The 22,203-nt window shown below is 33.1% G+C and overlaps 3 protein-coding genes across 4 annotated transcripts; 2 read left to right on the forward strand and 1 right to left on the reverse strand.

The window, feature by feature from the left end:
• The first annotated feature begins 2,881 nt into the window (after window positions 1–2,881).
• On the forward strand, window positions 2,882–5,258 carry LOC111994111 (organelle RRM domain-containing protein 6, chloroplastic). Of its 2 annotated transcripts, none has more exons than XM_024025970.2 (4): window positions 2,882–3,202; window positions 4,133–4,201; window positions 4,662–4,753; window positions 4,846–5,258. In XM_024025970.2, the coding sequence occupies exons 1-4, from the start codon at window positions 2,953–2,955 to the stop codon at window positions 4,924–4,926; spliced, it is 492 nt and encodes a 163-aa protein (XP_023881738.1). In that variant the 5' UTR covers window positions 2,882–2,952; the 3' UTR covers window positions 4,927–5,258. The 2 variants fall into 2 exon arrangements, with proteins under 2 accessions (XP_023881738.1, XP_023881737.1); XM_024025969.2 differs by having other exon boundaries at window positions 2,885–3,202; window positions 4,647–4,753.
• Window positions 5,259–12,389: 7,131 nt separating this feature from the next.
• Window positions 12,390–18,178, forward strand: LOC111994099 (DUF21 domain-containing protein At4g14240). The gene is made up of 13 exons (XM_024025957.2): window positions 12,390–12,795; window positions 12,884–12,960; window positions 13,799–13,882; window positions 13,985–14,098; window positions 14,518–14,601; window positions 14,705–14,776; window positions 15,110–15,177; window positions 15,794–15,881; window positions 15,995–16,068; window positions 16,156–16,531; window positions 16,627–16,673; window positions 16,821–16,902; window positions 17,779–18,178. Exons 1-13 carry the CDS (start codon window positions 12,552–12,554, stop codon window positions 17,884–17,886), a joined length of 1,518 nt encoding a protein of 505 aa, XP_023881725.1. The 5' UTR covers window positions 12,390–12,551; the 3' UTR covers window positions 17,887–18,178.
• Window positions 18,179–20,530: 2,352 nt separating this feature from the next.
• LOC111994105 (small polypeptide DEVIL 9-like) lies at window positions 20,531–20,970 on the reverse strand. Its single transcript, XM_065771483.1, has 2 exons — window positions 20,920–20,970; window positions 20,531–20,832 (listed from the first exon to the last, which is right to left on the reverse strand). The coding sequence occupies exons 1-2, from the start codon at window positions 20,968–20,970 to the stop codon at window positions 20,662–20,664; spliced, it is 222 nt and encodes a 73-aa protein (XP_065627555.1). The 3' UTR covers window positions 20,531–20,661.
• Window positions 20,971–22,203: the final 1,233 nt, after the last annotated feature.

Here is a 22,203-nt window from a genome sequence, read left to right on the forward strand (position 1 = left end):
ATACCTATAAGTCTATAACGATTCCCATGCAAACATTGTACACTCTATTGAAAAAACATCAATTAAATAAGCCATGCATGGCCATACCAATGAATTTATGTTGGCCCATTAAAAAGTAAGTTGGATATATAAGTAAGCGAGCAGGGCCAAACAGTTGAAAGTATTGTGTGGGCTTTGGCTTTATGGCAGTGCCTATGTGATTGTTGATTGGAAGCCTATAGTTGCCTAGGCAAGAAGTCACCAATTTATAGGATCTTTTAGCGCTCGAAATTTTCTTGCTACGATTGAAATTTGAAGCATCCATTGAGCATCACCCTTCTTTTCTTGTCTTAATGTTCAAGAATTTCGAAGCCATTTTAGAGGAAGCAAACAATGAGGTACAGGATGCCCATAAATATATGTGTCCTTTTTAGTTATACCTTGATTATGGATGTGTGACTTGATTAATCAAGTACGGAAAGCCCAAAATCATGCGGGCATATAATATATCTCCAAAGCCTCCTTTCTGACTTGGAGTACTAGATTCCATGTGACACCAAAATTAGTATCTATGGTACTCTGTGTTTCTCCGCATTTGCATCAATCAATCAGTGCAAAATAGAAAGAAAAAAAAAGTATCAATTTTGCACATTTAATTTCCAAAATCACTAACATCTCAATCAAGTTTAAAATGTGTAAATTTGCAAAATTGCTACAGTAACTATGTAAATTTATATTGATATTATCTATTTTACATATAATTTTTTATTCTTTTTTTATGTATCTTAAGGCTGAAAGAAGAAAGTAAATGATAGTTATTGTGTGTGAAAAAAGAAAAACAATTAACAAAATCAAAAAAAATTGATATTTTAATGTAATATAGTGTAAAATAAATAATCTGATGTGTGATGTTTTGATAAGTGAGTATGTAAAATAGAAAAAGTAGGTTCTTATACTAAAATAAACCGAATTTGTTACAGAAGCTAATGTGAATGCTTTATGGAGTCTCCATATCCATACTCCTCTCTGTACGATTATCCCATCTCTTTCTAACATGCTCACTTGTTTAATTACATGGGTATGTGTTGCATCCTCTATACTAAGCTTTATCCAATTTCACATCTCCATATCTTAGGTGTCGAGAGGGCATGTATGGTGTATGCTCTCGTAGACCGTAGTTGTCATAAATGTTAGGTTTTTTATTTTTTTATTTTTTTATGTTAGGTGATTCTTGATAATTTTCAATCTAACAAAAAATAGGTATCATTCTATTGTTGTGTGTCATCACAAGGATTACCTTAGTTTATAGCATGTTCGAATCCGGCCTTTTGAACCTCGAAAAAGCCTACAAAGAACGAATCCCTCAATAGCAAATCTCAAGGTAGAGTTTCAATTGTTAATATTTTTTATCCCTAATTTAGGAACTTATATAGAGTCGCTACTTTAATTAATCTAAAGAAGAGAAATTGATAAAACTTTTTAAAATTCACTTTATTAATAAGTCATCTAAATACATATATCAATTTCATAGTGATAATTGAAGGAAAAAATATATATATATATATAAAATGAAATTATATAGAAAATACTTAATTTAAGTCCCATATCACTAAATTTGGAGGGTTAAACTACAAAGTAAAAGGTATCAAGCACCTTTATCCAATCTAGGATTGGTTTCCAAAAATAAAATGACCAATACAAAATATCTTGCTCAACTATCATACAATTAAATGATAAAATCAACCAGAATGGGTTGGTCTAATAACTTCTATGACTTTGTTATATATGAGATTTTATGAAGGGACCATTCATCCTTAAAAAAAAAAAAAAAAAAAAAAGTTTTGGACAAATTGTAAAGGGTATTGGTTTAAGATATATTTTTAGAAAATTTTGATGAGAAAAAAAAAATTATTAATGACTTTTTATATTTCTCATAAAAGTTATGTCAAAAATTTTTAAAATTTTTTTGTGGGGTGTTCGAGAACCGAGGAGAATAAAAAGTGGGAAGTCCTGCACCTATTCATTTGTAAAATGCATCTGACCCGAGAAGCTGGTTTACTAGAGAAGAAGGTGGGGAAGGTGCTTAGAATTTGATGAGCGCCCGAATAGGAGAAAGAGCATTCTAGGAGAGGATCAGTGTGGTGGGAGGAAGCTTCTTGAAAGGGTATGCCTCCCATCATCGCATTGAATGCTCTGTAACAACCTTATCAGTTGCATTAATGAAAAAGTGACCCTTGAACAATGTCTTCACAGCTAGCAACCCTTTCTACCATCTTAAGCAAATCTTTGATGGGACAAGTATCCAGGTAAGAGCTTTGGGGCATACAAGTAGAGAGTTAGGATGCCAAGAAGGAGGATACATAAGGGGAAGAAGCTTTGTCGATGAGGGGGAGGAGAAAAAAGAAAAAAAGAGAGTTAGAGATAGAAAAGTGAACAACGTATTGCTTGACAAAACCAAAGTAAAACTTATATAAGAACTTTTCCTCAGAAATGACCGAGGACTACTTTTTTCTACAATTGCTTGATTTTGCCTAGGCTTGGGTTGAAGTGCAAGGCACTACTAATTTAAGTGGGCTTGGGCTTCCAATTCAAGTCCTTACATTTTTTATTAACATGACTCATAAAAAAATAATAATAATAAAACCATTTGGCTACTACGTCACTTCATAAGTATAAGTGTCTATAGGGTGTGAGGAGTAAGAGTTGAGATTCAAGTTTTCAGAAATAAACTTTACACGCACATACACTTAAATAATTTTAGAGTAAAATTTCTATCTATTAAAAAAAATTAAATTATTAAAAAAAAAACATTTGATTATTGACTTTTGACACTGGAGTCAAAAATGAAAAATCAAAATGACTCGTGGGCTGTAACGGCTGTTTAGGAAGCGTGTTAAAAAAAAAAAAAAAAATTCCCCCTTTTCTTTTCTCACAGTAATTGTTTTTGTAGGGTTTTAGAAATTAGGGTTTTGAATGGCACTGCTACAGTCTTTCCCATCCCAAATCTCCTTGCTTCAACTTCAATCCCACAGACAATTCCCAATTCCTAACCCTTCTGTCTCAGAAACCCCAATTCCACCATCAATCTCCCCACTAATTTCTTCAATATCACTCTCTGCACCAGCTAATCTTCATTACCTATCCCTTCAATCACTCCGCTGTAGCTCAAGCTCGAGCTTTTCAGTACATGATGCGTCTCCTTCCACGAAAATCTTCATAAAAGGTAACTTTTTTTTACTAAATGGCTGAAAATTTTGTTCTGGGTCTTTGGCAATATTGCTTATTTTTCACTCATTTCAGTTTTCTGATAAGTTTGTTCATAGGGCAGAGTCTTAACTTCTGTTTGGTTTCTGAGAAAATGTAGGAAATGGATGGAATGCCACGTTTTGAAGTGTTTTATTTTGTTAGTTTTTCTTGAGTTAAAAATTGGTCTTTGTACTTAATTATTTAGGTTGAAATTCAAAAATGTTATTGATTGGTGCTAAAAGATTGTACATTGCTTGGCATTTGTGAACATGTGGAGTCAGTGCAAATTTTTAGCCAATATAGACCTAGGCTGGTTTGAAAACTTTTACATGATTTATACTGGAATTTGTTGCAATGGAGCTCATAAATTTGTTAGAGATTTAGGATGGTATTGTTCATAGAAATCTATAGGTGATACTTGGTTGGCATTTCATCAGTTTTTCTTTATGTAGGATACGATATATGGCATCCATTCCATGGGTGATTGCCTTTACCATCAGGCCAAGACACCAATGAATTTCTTTTTGGTTTTGGCAGGAAAGCCCATTAAGTGTGGGAGGTTGTATTTTGGACTTTTCCCTCGTTTATTAAGTAGTATTTTCACTGACTTGGTTGATTAAAGTCATGGTTTTGGTTCATTGGAATGGTAAATAATATTGAATTATTAGTAATTGGGGAAAAAGAAGAAGCAAAATCAAGTACTTGTTTACATCTTTCTATGTTTTTTTTTTTTTTAAATTTTAATTACAATTGCTGTTGCATTTAAGGTGGTAATTTTATTCAACAAGCCATACTAAGTTGCCTTTGTAACTGTGCAGTACTGCTGTTCTTGTTTAGATAAAGTTCTCCATTAATTCTTTGCAGAGAATAATAATTTTTCTGAAGCCTTTGGAGCTAACTGATGCAGGACTACCACAATCAATGTCTGAGGGACGTTTGCAGAGGACTTTTTCACAGTTTGGTGAAGTAAGCCAAGGTGAATTTCGCAGCTTGTATATTTTGAAGTTAAGGTGTTTCTGGAAGTAACTTCCAAAAGCTTCTTATTATTAATTGAAAAAAATAAAAGGACAAGCTTCTTATTCTAGTTTACCAAATTGTCATACTGTTTATGGATCATGCACCAGTTTAAGAACAGCACACTATGCTGCATGCTTGCAGTGCTCTTGTAGCACAATTGGCTGACAACGTTGGGGACAGGGGAGGTGTTGGGTAATGGAGTGTGCAAAATCATGTTGGAGAATTGTAGAAGCCCTTTGGCCTTTACCATGATTATAACCTTTTTTTTCCTTTATTGGTAATTATGCATGCACCTATGTTTAGTTTCATTAATTTTTTTTTGGGGTGCATGCTGCTTTTATATTGTTGAATTGTGAGGACAATGTTTCTGGATTACATGTGTTTCTGTTAACGTCATCTTGCAGTGAAAATGATTACAGATACAAAATCCAGGCAGCCTTTAGGGTTTGCATATATCTGGTTTACTACAGAAGACTCTGCAGAATTGGCAGTGAAAGAGATGAATGGAAAGGTATGCATTTTTTGTAATAATCTGTTATTCTCAGTAAATTAGGAATCCAGTAAAATTGTTTTTCATAACACATGATTTGGTATGTGGATCAGTTTTTTGATGGCAGGTTTGTTTATGTAACAATTGCAAAACCTGCACCATCCAAAAGTCGGAACAGACCTTACAAGTTCTAATTTGAACAGTCTTAAAACTCTTTTGAAGTTCTTAAAATTTTCCAGTCCCAAGAGGTGGGCAAAATTAGGTGAAAGGCCGATGAATGTAATGCAAAAATAATTAACACCACCAGTTGTTGGTTTATTTGGGGGAAATGGGGGCACTAATTATGGAGTTAGGCTGTACCCATCAAAGTGAGAATTTTGCTACCAACTGAATACTGCATTTACCTTTTACATTCATAAAACTGTAATTTAAGCTTTGTTACCCTTTATACTTTCGTTTACAGATACAACATGTAACTTGTTGTGATTAGTATGTAATAAAAATTGTTAGCGATGGTGAGTGTGAATATATTGTTCGAATCTCAATTAGCCATCTTATCTATTGTCAAAATGTTGTTAAAAAAGTTGTCCTTGGTAATTCTCGGTTCAGATAGTCTGGAAGGGGAATTTCCAACTGTTACTTGGCCTCTGCTTTAAAGCAGTTGATGGTGTTCTTAGGTAAAATTACCACAATCACCAAGGTGTGATGTGTGAGGAGTAAGACTACAGGTACAAAGAGGAACGAAGCAGGTCATTCAAGTATTCACACTGCACAGTGAGGTTTAATATTTAGTTATTTACCAAGCAAATGCTAGTTTCATTGAGAATCCAAGTTTCCATTAACTTGTGTATTGCAATCATTTGACAAGATGTTAACACAAGCAACAGAACTTGTTCTATGGTAATAACAAAGGGGGAAAATCATTTCATAAGTGGGTGAAAGGAAAAAAAAAAGTGCAGATCTAGAAGTTTTTTATTCTAGGGTATCGGATTAAAGTATTGATATATTAGTTAGTACACACCCAGAGCATATTCATTCACGTGTATTTGTATGCATATGGGAAAAAAATAGAGTATTTATTAATTTATTCTGTATAATACATTAAATAGGAAGCTCAATCAAGAATTTATATTAAATTATAATTTTATCCCAATTTTGTGTCAAGTATTAGTCTAATTGCACCCTAATTTGATGTCAAGTGTCTCTATATTTTAAAGGCACTCCAATTTTGTGTCAAGTATCATTCCAATTGTATTCTAACATTTTATATATATGGATTTGATTGTGGTTATTTTTAATTGTATCCGTACATATGTAAGAGATTATAAATTAGTTTTTTAATTATAAACTTAAGTCATAACTTATAATATATTTTTTACAAAATTATCAAGTTTGATATACATAGTTACAAGATAATCTTTGAAAAAAGCTTATTATCTTCTTACACTCTAATAAATATACAAAAATTGTTTTGTGCCATCTACATGTATAAGAAAATAAATAAATAAAATACCTTGACATCTCTCATCAAAGTTAGACTCAACAATGGTAGTCTTCCATCAAGTTTATGTGATTTATAAGATTGTGACATTCAATCTCGATTTTTTTTTTTTGTTGATAATCACATTCAATCTTGATTATTCCTTCAAGTACTCTAATGAATTTAATATTTGAAGTCTCAATCAAGCATTGATAAACTATTAAAAGCTTAATTGAACAAAAAAAACATTTCTACAATTCCCTATATTATGCGTCCATAAAATAAAATTTATAAGTCATAAGTCAATGAAACAAAATTCTAATGAAACCCAATAAAGTCTTATAAGATAAAATTTACAAGTCATAAGCCAATGAAACAAAATTCTAATGATACCCAATAAAGTCTTAAGTTACTTAAAATACAAGAACAAATTATATATAAGTAGGGTCATCTTATTTTTTGGAAGAATGTATCCTGTCTCAAAAATGATCCTCTATGCACTAACTACAAAATTGTTCGAATATCTTTTGGACTTCATCCTTTTGCCCACAAATTCAAATTATGAATAAACATAGAACATAATTTATTCCATATTTTTTTTCTAATTTACTCATGTTGTGAGTGATAAAAAATAAAAGTTGAGTTAATGGTAGTGATTGATTGTGATCACTTAGGATTGTTATTATTTCAATAAATTGTGAAATAAGTTGGGTTCATAACAAAATTGGTGATATATGCATATATAAAATTTTGTGAAGGATGGATTTTTTTTTTTTTTTGAGAAAAAAAATATAATATATATTATATACACTAAAAAAAAGTAAAATAGTAAAATAAATTAACTAAAAAAGTACAAAATAGTAAAACATATTATATACACCAAGTGGTCTGTATAAAATATATTACAGCATGTGAATGGTTGAATGCACACAACCTTTTTATATTTTTCTTTCTTGATAGCATAATCTTTTGTCGACGAATCAAATTAATTTCCATGTTTTATACTCTGACTTCTGAGCACAAAAGATTATCGTACCTGTCGAAAATGAATATATTGCATATTGCACAAAAGTTCATGATCATCATGATATCACCTCAGGAAAAAAAAAATCTAGATCCTGATTTCGATGTCTCACCGACCAAGAATTAAAAAAGGAAAAGAAAATAAATAAATTAAAAAAAGGAAGAGAAATGATACGTTTACAACATTTTTACAACAAATTTTAAGTGACAAGTTATTATTGGTTATTACTATTGAGGTAAAAAAAATAATCTTAGTGTTAGTTTTAAATTTGAACCAATAACAACTAACCACCTGTGATTTGTTGTAAAAATATTATAAAATTACTGTAGACATAGTATCTTTTACAAAAAAAAGAAAGAGGAGGATATATGCATTTTACATCAAAAATCTTGAAAACTTGTAGTAATCATTCCAATTGCACTCCCATTGTTTAATTGATTGTTAAATTTAACAGTCACGGTGCAAGTCACATCATCATTAAAAAAATAAAAAGTGAATTACCCTTTTGCGCATACTCCCAATTAATTTACTAAACTACAATTACAAATTGCTCATATTGACCATGACTATCAATGTCATCTAGTTCTGATTGAGTTTTGATATGCAGGTCTGATTGAGTTTTACATCTATTGCATATCGCCAACTTTAATCAACAGCTCTAGTTTGATTTCTTTTGTGTGTAAAACCAATTTCCCACCTTGTTCATAACTCCTAGTATTATCAAATCATTCACAGTTGACATACTTGCGTGGTGTATGTCTAATTTTAGCTATTTTTAACTTCACCGTTAACTTCCCCACCGGGTGATGCATATATCCAAGTTTTGACTAAAGTATACATGTGATTCTTAAAGTTTTTGATTGTTCTCATTTTTCCCTTTACTTTTCAATTTTTTTTCATTTTGTTTGTTCCTATTTGATTTCACTTTCATATTAGTCATGTTGTCCATTTTTATTAGTAATTTGACTATTGAATACCCATCATGTTTAACTATTTCATAAAACACTAACTCTAAAATGTCTTGGAATGTAGGAAGTTCAATGTTGTAGGCAGAAAAACATAATATGGCTGTCAAATTCTTAACAGAAATGATATGGCCAACATGAAACCAGAATTAAACATAACTGATTAAAAATAAAATGAAAATTTTGAAATGTAAATGATCAAATAAAAATGACTCCACACTTAAAGAGCCAAAGTATACTTTAATTCCAAATATTGGTGCAATTTATATGATTGTAAATTTTCATAATTGGGAATACGTACCCCACAACTTATATATATAAATATATATATATATATATATATAAAGTAGCCATAATTTAATGTGAATTTGTACTCTCATTAGTTTAAGAATGAGGTTTTGCTCTCAGAAAGGTTGTGGCATATTGAGGGCGGTGTCCCCTCTCTAAATGCCGGTGGAGCTAATGATTATCTTATCTATCCTTTGTTACGAAACTCGGAGCCGGCTTTTCCATCAGGCCAATTGCTTTGTTAAGAAATACAGGGCTGGCTCTTCCACTAGGCCAATTAGGCAATTGTCTAAAGCCCCCCAAATTAGAGGGAGGCCCTAAAATTTAAAAAAAAAAAAGGGGGTAGTAGGGAAAGAAAAAAAAAATGGTTTTAGATTAATCTAAAAAAATTTGGAACGTTCTTTTGACCAAAATACAAAATTTTTGTTATACCCGTTAAACTTTGGTAGCACAAATTTTTTTTTGGTCTAAATAAAATTAATTGTTCCAAAAATAACATCACTGTCCTCTACACAAACCAAAATTGAACCAGATAAACCACAAATCCGGTCTAAGAAATTAACCACAAAACAATCAATAATCAAAACAAATAAAAAAAATCTCAAATCCCTAAAATTTTTAGGGTCTCTTTCTCATTCTTGCTCTGCTTTTTCTCTCAACTCTTGCTCTCTGCCTCTCCCATTCTTTCTCTCCACTGTTGCTGGGCCTGGCTGCCTGGCTCAAGCAGTCAAGCTTCATTTCCTCCGATCTAAATCATCTGCGATTTGAAAACTTTGAGGAGTCTCCACTGTTGCCGAGCCAACTGCCTTTTTTTTTTTTTTTTTTTTTTTTTTTTTTTTTTTTTTTTCCGCTGCTGCCGTGCAACAGTTTGAATCTGGCATTCTGCAGTTGGGTTTTGACTCTTGAGCTTGAGGTATAACTTATAATAAGGCTTGGCTTTCTACTTTAGAATTGTTAAGAGGGCTGGGCTCTGTGGATGGACGTTTTAGTGTTTCACGTTTGGGCCTTCAATATATATATATATATATTTGTTAAGCCTGAGTTTTTTTTTTTGGTTATAGGTGGTCTAATACAAATACAGTAAGAGGATTTTTTTTTTTTTTTTTGGGTGGGTCTTGGCAGACATCTTCTTGGCTGGGCTGGGCTTGTTTTTGTTATGGATGTGCTTATTTATTTATTTTCTTAATTATAATCTTGTGTTTATATATATATATATATATATTTTAGTTTTTGATAATATAATGAATAAATCTTTATTTATGTATGTTGAGATTGCTAAAAACTTATTATTATTCAGTAAAACTACAACAATACATTTTATATAAATCAGGTTCTATTTCTCATTTGTTCTATACTTGAAAGTTATTTTTTTTCTTTTAGTTTTTATAAATATATTGTTTGATTAGAAATGTCTACTAAAAAAATATGCATTTAGATATGAAAAACTTAAAAAAAATAAAATAAAATAATTGAGTCTCAAAAAGTATCAATGGATAAATTTGTTATTAGTAATAAACAAAATATAACACAAAATTTAGATGAAAATATCACAAATAAACAAGAAATTCACCAAAAAGAGTTAGAAGATAATGAAATAATACAATTGCAAGATAACAATGATGTTTAATTTTGTAATACAACAAATCTTGATAATGAATTTCAAAAGAAAATGTTAGAAGAACTTGAATATAAAAATTTAATTAGTCAATTTGCATCTCAAAAGGCAAGAAAAATAAATTTTAAATGAAATATATTATAATATAAAAATATTAAATAAATAGTAATTTAATTAATACATAAATATAAAAAATGCCCCATTTTAATTCTCACCTTAGGCCCCAAAATGTCTAGTGCCGGCTTGACGAAATTACCCTCCTCACTTACACACACACACACACACAAAGTGAATTTGCAGATTAACCAAAAAATAATTATGGATGCATATCCGTTCAATATAAACATACAATCCACGGTACACATTGATTCTTGGCAAAACTACAACCGTCTGCGCTTCGGACAATGATTTTCTCAATTTCAAGGTGAAATGGAGAGTATACATCATCTAGATTATGCCAACTCATTTAATTGCGAATAAATAAACTACAAGAATTAACTAAATAAAACTTTTTGTTTTTTTTTTTTTTTTTTTTTTTAATGAGAACTGAAGTAAACTAAACTAGAGTTTAAGGTAGTGTTTAATTTAGACCGTACATTTGATTGACCATGGAGACTAGAGAGGATAAGCACAAATACCAGTCTCCCTGTTAAACATATAAAATAAAAAAATAAAAAAAAATAAAAAAGAGGAATGTAATTCAAACACTCTTAAAAAATACTATTACTAAATGTGTTGGCTTTTTTTTAGAACTATAGTTTTTAATGATTAAACACTAAAAACTGTTATTTGGAATTACATAACAAACATGGCCTAAACATTGAATTTAGAAAACTCATTTTACTAGTATTTGGTTTTCAAACAATATTGCTCAATCCTCAATAGCACTTTTGTAAATATGTTGAAAACCATGAGACCCACTTGATTAGCTTTAAAACAAAAAAAAAAAAAAAAACTAATCATGTTTTTTCACACATTGAAACATGTTATTTGAAACATGGTACCATTACGGTTGTTTAATAAGGGAGTTCAAACAATAGTTTTCAATATTTAAACACTAACAACTTTAGCAAAAAAAAAAATACACGTTTGGTAGGAGATTTCTTTTAGGAATATTTGAGTTACGTTTCTCATTTTAGGATGTTTGAACATTGAATTTAGAGAACTATTCCTACCAGACACTTTTGTAAATATGTTAAAAACTGTTGGTCCCACCTGATTAGACCACATGAGAGAACTTTCTCTCTCTTTAAATAAAATAACAATACTTTTACTATAGTTGTTAGCTTAAAAAAAACACACACACATACCAAACAAATAATTATGTTTTTTGACAAAATATGTTATTTGAAACATGGGATCTGATGAAGTCTGAAAATTACCAATGAATTACATGTCGCTCACACGCTCAAAAAGTCACCTGCGCAGTAAGAAAGAGAAAACCTACAAAGAGCACCGGTGTGGTACCGGCCAAATACCCTTCGAATGTCAAGTTAGAATCTTTTTAAACTCCAGAGTGTTAGAGATGGTTAATTATGCGTACCTCAATTTGTGAGGGTATTGGGGCTTTTATAGTGGTCGAAGATTGACCTCTCTTCCTTGAAGCAGAAGTATTTTCCTTATAGGAGTCTCCTTTAACAATCCCAAACGTGATGAACAAGTCTTTTCCTTATGGAGAAGATCTCCATTAATACACATATCTTCTAGAATCCTCTTCGCCTTAGAATTCCATTTATACTAGGATTTTGAGATGTCCAATCATGGGCCGCAAGAGTTCCTCTAACTTGGGCTTCTTGTAGATAATTGATTCGGACACTGCATGGGTGTTTAACCCGTCGGTGTAGAACCCGTTCGTATGGGATCCGTCTAGTATAGGTGATTTTAGTAGATCCGTCATATAAGCCGTCGAGTGCATAATTTTTCCTCTTCATGATCAAACACATTTTTTGTTTTATAAATACTATAAACACATATTCTTACAACACTTTTTAAATCACAATTTTCACTTTATTTTAAACAACAATACTAGAAATCTACAACCCAACAAGAAGTAGTTCTAGTCTTTTAAAACCACAAATTATTTTACAACTTTTTTTTATTACAACCCTGATGTAAAAAATTATAAATAATTAACTGTCACTTATACATTAACCTACTTTTACATGGTCCTGGACTTATCCACCGAACGGGCCCCAAATCTCCCGTAATTGCAAGAAAGAAAAGACCGTTGACCATTAATAATCTCAGAGGGAGCTTGTGTCCAGTGGCCAGTTGCCACTGGACACGATAGGATAAAATACGTGTCCAGTTGCCACTGGCCACTGACCACCCGACACAAGCCATTTCCAATAATCTCTAAAAAAAAACTTCATTCATTTCCAACAAATCAAACACAACAGCCAGTACTTCTTGTACTTCAGACAGAGAGAGAGAGAGAGAGAGCCGCGATGCACCTGATCAATGCCGTGATCGCGACTCGGATGCTGACTCGGAACCTGGAGTCGGACTCGGCGGGGCTTGGAGGCATATCGTTCGGAACGGCGTGGTGGTTCATCTACGCCGGGATCTCTTGCTTCCTTGTCCTCTTCGCCGGAATCATGTCCGGGCTCACCCTCGGCCTCATGTCCCTCGGCCTCGTCGATTTGGAGATCCTCCAGCGTAGCGGCACCAACGCCGAAAAGAAACAAGCAGGTCCGATTCATTCCGATATTTACCAATTTCGTTTCGTTTCGGTTTTTCACTGTTATTTGAATCTTGAATTTGTGTGATTTTGTTGTAGCTGCTATACTTCCAGTGGTTCAAAAGCAACACCAGCTGCTTGTCACTTTGCTTTTGTGTAATGCGGTTTCCATGGAGGTTTGTTTTTCTTTAATTACTGGAATCAATATTTTCTGATAATTTAGTTTGAATTAGAACTGTCTCTCTCAAGTGATTAATTTGATTCAAGTGTTAAATGTGATAGCTATGTAGTGTTGTATTTGTGCACATTTGTGAAAATTAGTGGGTATTTGATTCTAATGAGGAAACTTAGAATTTTATATAAGCTAAGAGTTTGTAGCTAGAAAGCACGGCCCGGGTATGACACGAGCAATTTGTAGAAAATTATAACATGAAACGGGTACGGCACCTTAAATGAATTGTCCGTGCTTTCTATGTTTGTAGCTCTCAATTGGCTTGTGTTTCCAATAGAGATGTCCAAAGTTCAAATTCCCCCGTTGTAACTATTGAATTAAGGGCGTTGTGCCTACTTAGAAAACTACATTAGAAGAAGGTAAAAGATTTTTAAAGTGAAAAGCAAAAGGCTTTGTTGGTGTTGTGTACTTGTGCCTATTGAAGTAATTGGGTTAAAAAAACAAATGGTTGTGTTCTTTAAAGTGGCTTTGGAGTTTGGTGGATGATTTGAAACCTGAGCCCTTTGTGAATTCGGAAAAGTTGTGCAGAGAATAGTAGAATATGCCTTTAGCATGCATTTTGATTAGTTCTTTTTCAGAAAGTTTATTTGCTTATTGGCTAAAAGTTGGCAAAAGTATGGTTATATTTAGAATAACTTTTCCCAAAAAAAAGAAAGCTAATCCAAACTCACACTTAGTATTGTTATCCTTAAATTTTTGTTATATTGAGTTTGTAGTCCTTGTTAGAGTATCCTTAGTTTTAATTAACAGTTATTATTGGGTTTGGTATTTGCAATCTGCAGGCCCTTCCTATATACCTGGATAAACTTTTCAATCAGTATGTCGCAATTCTTCTCTCTGTAACTTTCGTTCTTGCTTTCGGGGAGGTATGTTGCTTTTACATGTTTCGTGATTTTGTTGGTTTAGCTTGTATTTTTGAAGCTACTACATTTGATTGATGATTATCCTGTTATCATTTCATTTGTCAGGTCATTCCACAAGCAATATGCACAAGATACGGGCTTGCTGTAGGGGCCAATTTCGTATGGCTTGTGAGATTTTTAATGATAATTTGCTATCCAATAGCTTATCCCATTGGAAAGGTAAAATCTAAAACAAATTTTTGAATGTTTTGTGAATAAGAGATTTACATAGTTCTTGTTGCACACTTGAGGTGGTTTCCCAAGAAAGTTTCCATTCCTTATTTTTATTATTCTTTCCTCTACACCTTGAAAAAATTGTTCTCAGAAACCTCTCTTGTAGGCATTGTCTTCTTATTTCTCCTGTATCTTTCTTATATGTAAAATTGAGTTGCGGAATGAAGCTTTAGTATTGTTTTTTTAGCTTCATTTGTATATACATCCTAAAATAGAGTATTAGTGGAGAATATATATATAAGATTCCATACAATATCAAAGCACTCCTTTACTGATATTATGGCTAAACTCATCTTCTCCTTTTTGTATTTCTGGTTCTATTGATATATATTTAGCCCTTAACACTAGAAATATATGTGTTCCAGATTCTGGACTGGGTTCTGGGACATAATGAAGCATTATTTAGGCGGGCGCAGCTTAAAGCCCTTGTCTCCATCCACAGCCAGGAGGTAAGGCCGTTGGAGTTATATGCATAAACTACTGCAATTATCACTTGTTAAAACTATTCAAATATTTCAAGGAGTACTAGCTTGTTATTCTTGTTATGCTTAGGCTGGCAAGGGAGGGGAGCTTACACATGATGAGACAACAATTATTAGTGGAGCCCTCGATTTAACTGAAAAGGTAAACAATGTTACTTAAGCTGGTGTGCTAGTTTATTTATTGTTTTGCTTGTCATTGAGCATTTGCAGAACTTCCTGATGGTTAAGAGTACCTTGCTTCTTATGTTGATTTGTTTTTGAATTTGCATCTGTAAATTCCCTTCTCTTGATTCAAACTGACCAACTACCTTTGAGTTTGTGACTTGGTGGAAAAGCTAAAATTTTGAGTTTCTGAAAGTGGTCACTATACTTTGATGTTTCTATATAATGCCTTATCTAAATTTAGATCCTTGATATTAGCTGGAGTTAGTATCTCAAAGTCACTCTTCATGTTGTCATTATTATTTTCAATCAGACTGCTGAGGCGGCTATGACACCTATTGAGTCGACCTTTTCCTTGGATGTCAATTCGAAGCTGGACTGGTAAGTTCTACACCTGACTAAGTTTTGATGCCATTATTATTATCATTATTTTCTTCTTCTTGATCCAACTTCCTCATCAAGATACCAAGAGTTATACTTTAAAATTTCTGTTTTCACGTTCTTCCAAGAATTAAATCCATTATTTTATAATCAATTTCCTGCTTCAAAAAATATGTGCGATTCAACATTTGTTTTTATGGGGATCTTGTTTTGCTATCTGATCAAGAATTGTTTTTAAAAAAAATTTGTGATAAATGAGTATTATTCAAACTGAAATTATTTTATGTTGGTTTAAAACTTTAGTTATGCAAAGCATATCTTAACTAAGTTTTGTATTCGTATATGCTTCTATGTCATTCCAATCAATCTGTTATGGTCTTAACATATGCGAGTGCATTTGCAATAGATTGCAAATTTCTTTTCGTAGCACAAGAATATTGGCTACAATTTGTTTCTGTTATTTTTGTTAAACTTTCCATTTATCTTGTGATAAAGCTTTGCATGGTCATCACCATTACACGAGTTTGTCTATTCTTAGTAGAAGTTCTAGAATACTAGTATTCAATCTATCCTTTGTTTATATTTGTTTTTTCTTTTCATAATTTTAATAACCCAGGGAAGCAATGGGGAAAATTCTTGCTCGGGGTCATAGTCGAGTTCCTGTCTATTCTGGGAATCCAAAGAATGTAATTGGACTTCTTCTGGTGGGTTGGACTTTAAGCTTTTGACAAACTTTTGAATTATAGTACTGGTTTAGATGTTTGCTGATTTATAACTGGTTATTTCTCTTACTTTTTTCTTTTCCCTTTGGGATTAGGTGAAGAGTTTACTCACCGTACGACCTGAAACAGAGACCCCTGTCAGTGCTGTATCAATCCGCAGAATTCCACGGTATGTTTATATACTTAAAGATGTGCTTATTCTCTCTTTTTTCAGAAGTGTGGATATGAATTGTTGATGTGTGGGATGCGTCCTTAGGGTTCCAGCAGATATGCCTCTGTATGATATATTGAATGAGTTCCAAAAGGGAAGCAGTCATATGGCAGCTGTGGTGAAGTCTAAGGGAACAGGCAAGACTCTTCTTCCAACAATTGATGGAGAAAAATCTGAAGAGAACAAAGTTTGTGGCGAGGACTCTCAACTGACTACTCCTTTGTTAAAGCAGGATGAAAAGTCGGACAGTGTTGTTGTTGAGATTGACAGGGCTTCAATGCCTACCAATATGAGGAGGCCACCATCTTTTAGGCGTAATGACACTGCAACTAATGGCATACCTCATTTGTCAGAGGATATTGAAGATGGTGAAGTTATTGGTATCATCACTCTGGAAGATGTGTTTGAAGAACTTCTGCAGGTAAAGTGCAACCCCTTGTTTATATATTCCTTTCAGTTTGCATGTCTTTCCAGTTGCCAGTAGATTAATGGTGACGATTTTGTCAATTTATGCAGGAGGAAATTGTGGATGAGACAGATGAATATGTTGATGTGCATAAAAGGTAGGATTAATCATAAAGATTCAATAGCAGTAATGTACGGTTTGAAGCCAAAAAAAGAAAAAAGAAAAAAAAAAAGCAGTAATGTACGGTATTGCCAAAATGAAAAATAAAATGACAATGGATCTTGTTATGAATTCTTTTTTGCAGAATCCGTGTGGCTGCAGCTGCAGCTGCTTCATCAGTGGCACGAGCTCCATCAGTTCGGAGGTTAACAGGCCATAAGGGAGCAGTAAGAGAACCTTTTTCATTATCAATTTTGATATATTTTCAATTATTTCTTTCATATCTATTAGCTTAGTAAAATATATTTAAGCTTTGCCCAATGTGAAGAAGAAGACATAAATTAAGCAACATTTAAGTGCTGAGAGACTTGAGACGCAGGTTTCTATGAGAATAATTGAATATTATAAGGAGAATAAAAACCTCCAACAACACATGTTTTGAGCACAAGCAATTGAAAAAAAAAATTTATTTTATTTTATTTTATTTTATGATTTTATGATTTTATGCATCCAGCTTCAGTGTATTTTTGTAGACCGTTGGCTAGGGAGAGAACTAATTATCTGGGTCTCTGATCTTTGTCCATAATGGTTTTAGGACAGAGGGCCCTGGATTTTTAGGTACTGTTACTGTGAAATAAATTTTTTTTGCCCTTATTATTGATATATTGGAATTGGAATCAACAACTAATCAAATATAATACAAATTGATGAACCTTTTAACGGGAAAAAAAGGAATTAATGTCTTTATAATTGGATGGCAGGTTGATAACCCTCTTATACCTTATAATGAAGGGCATTAATTTGTGATGTACCTGTCACAAAAGATGTTAATGGCTAATTAAACGGAAACTTAGATTAAGTAGACTTATTCTCTTCACATTCATCAAATGGTGAAACAAATAGTGCACTTGGTGCAAAAAGTACGTTAACTTCATCCTCAAATATTTGTATAAAAAAAAATAGAAATATAATTTTACGGGAGTAATTTTTTTTTCCTGCACCTTTATGCTTGCAAAACATATTTTTCCACATACCCTTTGAAGCTCAATCTTATTGTTTGTTTGTTTGTTTGTTTTTTTTCCTTGTTGCTGTAATAACCCCAGGGAGGCCAAAGCAAGCAAGGGCAAACCCCAAAGAAATCTGCTGAGGATGATTTAAATTCCACAAAGTCACAAGGAGCTTCTGGCGAACCTTTTGGGAAAAAGAAATGAGTGTATTGATCTCTGTCATCGTTAGCAAGGGTGTTTATTTTCATACAGAGAACTAAAAGTTGGTGGTGGTGCTGGTTGAGGAGAGGAAGGGAGAACAATAAACTCAACCGATATTTTGTAGATGTGAAATTTTATTTAGAAGATGCCGTATGGTTCTCTGCTAAACTATCGCTACATTGGGCCTGTAAATCTGTACTTCACGCAGAATGTACGAGATATCAGGATTTTGAACCTCTTGAGCTTAGGCTCAACTTAATTTTGGGAAGAACGGTATGGGAAAAGGGTTCTTAAACTAAGAGGGTAATAAATTATGTGAACAAATAAAATAAATTACTTGCTCTCTCAATCTACTAAAAATTCTGAATTAAGGGAAGCGAAGAGACCGGTTGGGAAGAAGGAAACATGAAACTTAGGCAGGTTGGGAAGAAGGAAACCGGAAACTTATTGTCTTCTTTTTTTATTATCATTATTATTATTTGATAGTTGCAATAGGAGGGGGCATTTGAACTCGGGGAAACATCAGGAGAAGGCAACCAGATTAAATATTTTCCGCAGAAAGTGGATAATGAACATACAGTAACTTTTTATTTTTTCAACGAGTTTAGGCTAAAGTGCACTTTCTCCTCCCATTGGAATGGGTAGGCAAAAAGGTTGAGTTGGAAAACCAATGATTGAGCTTGTAAATTATTAAATAATTATAATCTTTGCCTGAACAAAAAATAATCAGAATTTTCTTTTCTCAAAAGCCCCAGAAAGAAAGAAGGGTGGGAAGGGACATCTTTTTTCTCTTCATAATTTCATCAAGAACTTATGTCCTCAGTTTGATCGAAGGTCAAAAAATAAGCGAAAAATAATAATATCAAAATAGACTATTCTGCATATGTTAATCAACAGTAAAGATCCTGTACATTTATCTCACACTACATATGCTGTCATAATTTCAGCCATATAAGTGACCTTAGCTTGTACACAATGTGTGGTCATCCGTGCTCTCTGAAACGAGGAGTTCATCTTCGTCACCACAGGACTCGAATGTAAATGGTTTACTGATTTGCTCATACAAAAAAGGTGTTGCACAAAACTAACCTCACTTACCAAGTTACAACATTCATCAATGTTGCTCATCCCAACTTAGAAGAATCACAGTGCACTTCCATATGATATAAAGCCTTGTTCTCTGCTCTCGGATGTGCCTTGAGCACCTTTGCCAAGACCTGAGCTTTGGGAGTCGCACTGAATTCCAATGACTAGCCATGATCATGTACAAAACAGTAATGGTATATGGTGGTGGTGCTGAAATTTGTGTTGATCTAAAATGCCTATGAAAGCATAGGCTTATAAAGAGGGGGGCTAAGAAGAAAGGTCAGAGACATTGTATTTGTTGGTAACAAGTGTTGGCCCCTAATTGGGTAAACATATCAGGGTCCCATTTAAACAAAGATAACAAGGTAGACCCATTAGCTTGTCTCCCTGCCAATTCAACTGGAAAAGGACCAGTTATAACTTATCCTAGTTTAATCTGAAGTTCCCATCTCTGACACTGTCTCTATAAGGCTTTATTTGTCCCAAAGTGTTCAGATGTACAGCAAAATAAACCAGTGCCGCCCGAATTCCCGGATGCGTTTGGATGTGTGCTAAGTGGGCTGTTATGAATGTGTTACATCAACAGCTAGATAACAAAAACAAAAGGGTAACACAATTAATGTGCGAGGTTTCTCATTTGCTGATACAACTTTCTAAGTCTTCAGAACTCCATAGAATATCTTTGTTGCATTGCACATGTATATATAGAGTTTTATATCTTTTTTTGGGTTGAAAATTGAACTGCACATGTACATATTTTTTGTACGTACACTCATTTTTAGTCATCTTCAAGTGAGGTGGTGAATCATCATGAGCTCTTTGGAAAGAAAAACAAAAGCCTTATCATCAATCACAGTAAACCTAGTTTCATGTGAGGGGTGGGTCTTCACTTTTTGAAGTAAACTATAACCCACACAAAGGAGATATTATTAGAGATTGGTGGCTATGGTTGTGTCCTGTGAACATGGATAACACTATACTTGTTCGATTGATAAAGCTAAGGAGACCCATATATTTTAATTCTAATCAAGTCAATTAATCGTTATATAAAGGCTTAAATAAAACCAACCCCCTCCAAATTAAAACCTCTTTTTCCCTTTCTGTCATAGAGAAAAAAAAAAAGGCTTTAAGTCAGTTCTATTCTATGCCAATTAGTTTAGATTTGAAACTTACAATTAATCAGAATTTCACCAAACATCCAAGGTTTTTTTTTTTTTTTTTTTTGACCAGAAACATCCCAGTTTATATGATGAAAATTTAATATTGCATTCATCTGTAGGCCAATTAGTAGTGTAATAATAAATAAAGCAGCTTAATAGCAAACTTGAGCGTGGATAGGCATGGAAACACGGATGGATAATAAATATATTTTTTCATGGATAAATTAAGCAATATTATTAGAATGAAAACAAATGGTATATAATAATAATGACTTCTAGATGGAAGATATCCTTAAAAAAAAACTTCTAATTCTAGAAGGAAGTAGAAACGCAAAGACATCTGGACATGCATGCACTAAACAACACACTAAAATCTAAATGCAAGGAATGGATTGTATTCATTCATGTAATAATTATGGTGAATATTTCATTTCTACTATAGAGAGAATGTACATATCTTAGTAACAAAAATACAGCAAACTAAACTAATCACATACTAGAAAAACTAAACAAAACCAAAGCTAAATGCTCCTTAATTAGAACCCATGTACGTTGCCTTGGAGTATTTGTGCCAACCAAGAAGCATAGAGATGCAAATCCTCATAATATAGAGCTTCCCCTTTTGCTGTCTCACCATTCTCTTCCACTTGGCAAATCTCTTGCCCATGTTTTCCATTAGTCTCTGATATTGCACTAAGCCATTCTAAGACAAGGTCTGAATTTATTGAGATCAAAAAATCCGATGTGGCGTAGGATATTCTACAAGTCATGAGATTGGACATTCAAGTACACACTTCGAGGACACGTCATAGCTGGGGTCCCCTTGTGCCTTCATGTGCATGGATGCCACGTGATCTTTCCCTATCTGAACTCAACTTAAATCATGCCGGCCATTGACAATTGTCGACCTTTGTTAAATGTTAAGGCAGTTTCAAAGTACATCACCTGAATCTTATCTTCAAGGGTGACATACCCCACAATTCATTATCCTTTTCTCGATCACGTTGTCTTTTTCCTTTAAGCCATGACAAATTAAAAGGTGCCTTTCTGAGACCTTATTAGGAGTACTGTGTTGAAAGCTAGCTTGCGTGCCTCACACCCTCCGACCCCCCTCAGCGTCAAGTCTCACACACACATTTACAATGAAAGAGACGCTTTGGAGATAAAAGTAGAATAAGAAGAAGAAGGGAATTATTTAATTTGTACATTAATGGGATGATTGCATGCATGAGTTACATATATATTTTATATATACTCTACATGTATGCATGATGCAACTATAACCTCATCAATAAACTTTTTTTTTTTTTTGCTGAAATTGTCGACCTTTGTTAAATGTTAAGGCAGTTTCAAAGTACATCACCTGAATCTTATCTTCAAGGGTGACATACCCCACAATTCATTATCCTTTTCTCGATCACGTTGTCTTTTTCCTTTAAGCCATGACAAATTAAAAGGTGCCTTTCTGAGACCTTATTTGGAGTACTGTGTTGAAAGCTAGCTTGCGTGCCTCACACCCTCCGACCCCCCTCAGCGTCAAGTCTCACACACACATTTACAATGAAAGAGACGCTTTGGAGATAAAAGTAGAATAAGAAGAAGAAGGGAATTATTTAATTTGTACATCAATGGGATGATTGCATGCATGAGTTACATATATATTTTATATATACTCTACATGTATGCATGATGCAACTATAAGCTCATCAATAAACTTTTTTTTTTTTTGCTGAGATAACCACATCAATTAACTGTTATAAACTTCTCATATTTACTTTATGTAATTCCAAATTCTAAGTACTAACTCATCTTATAAATAAACTTCATTTAAAAAAAAAAAAGATGTTTATTTCTTAAATACCCCCCTTAAGCTCGATTTATTTGTCATTCCAAGCATATCTCAGAGTTTTTGGGGTGTGTTGCACTTGCGTATATCTATAACCTGAGCATATGACCTTACGAACTCAACTTTTACTTTCTTTTTAAAAAAAATTTATTTAAAATAATTATATTTCATTTCAATGTTCTTAATTACTTCGATCGTGAAAATTCAGGATCTTTGTAAGAGCTAGTG

This window comes from Quercus suber, unplaced genomic scaffold, assembly GCF_002906115.3.
Source record: "Quercus suber isolate HL8 unplaced genomic scaffold, Cork oak 2.0 scaffold_44, whole genome shotgun sequence".
NCBI classification, from domain to species: Eukaryota; Viridiplantae; Streptophyta; class Magnoliopsida; order Fagales; family Fagaceae; genus Quercus; species Quercus suber.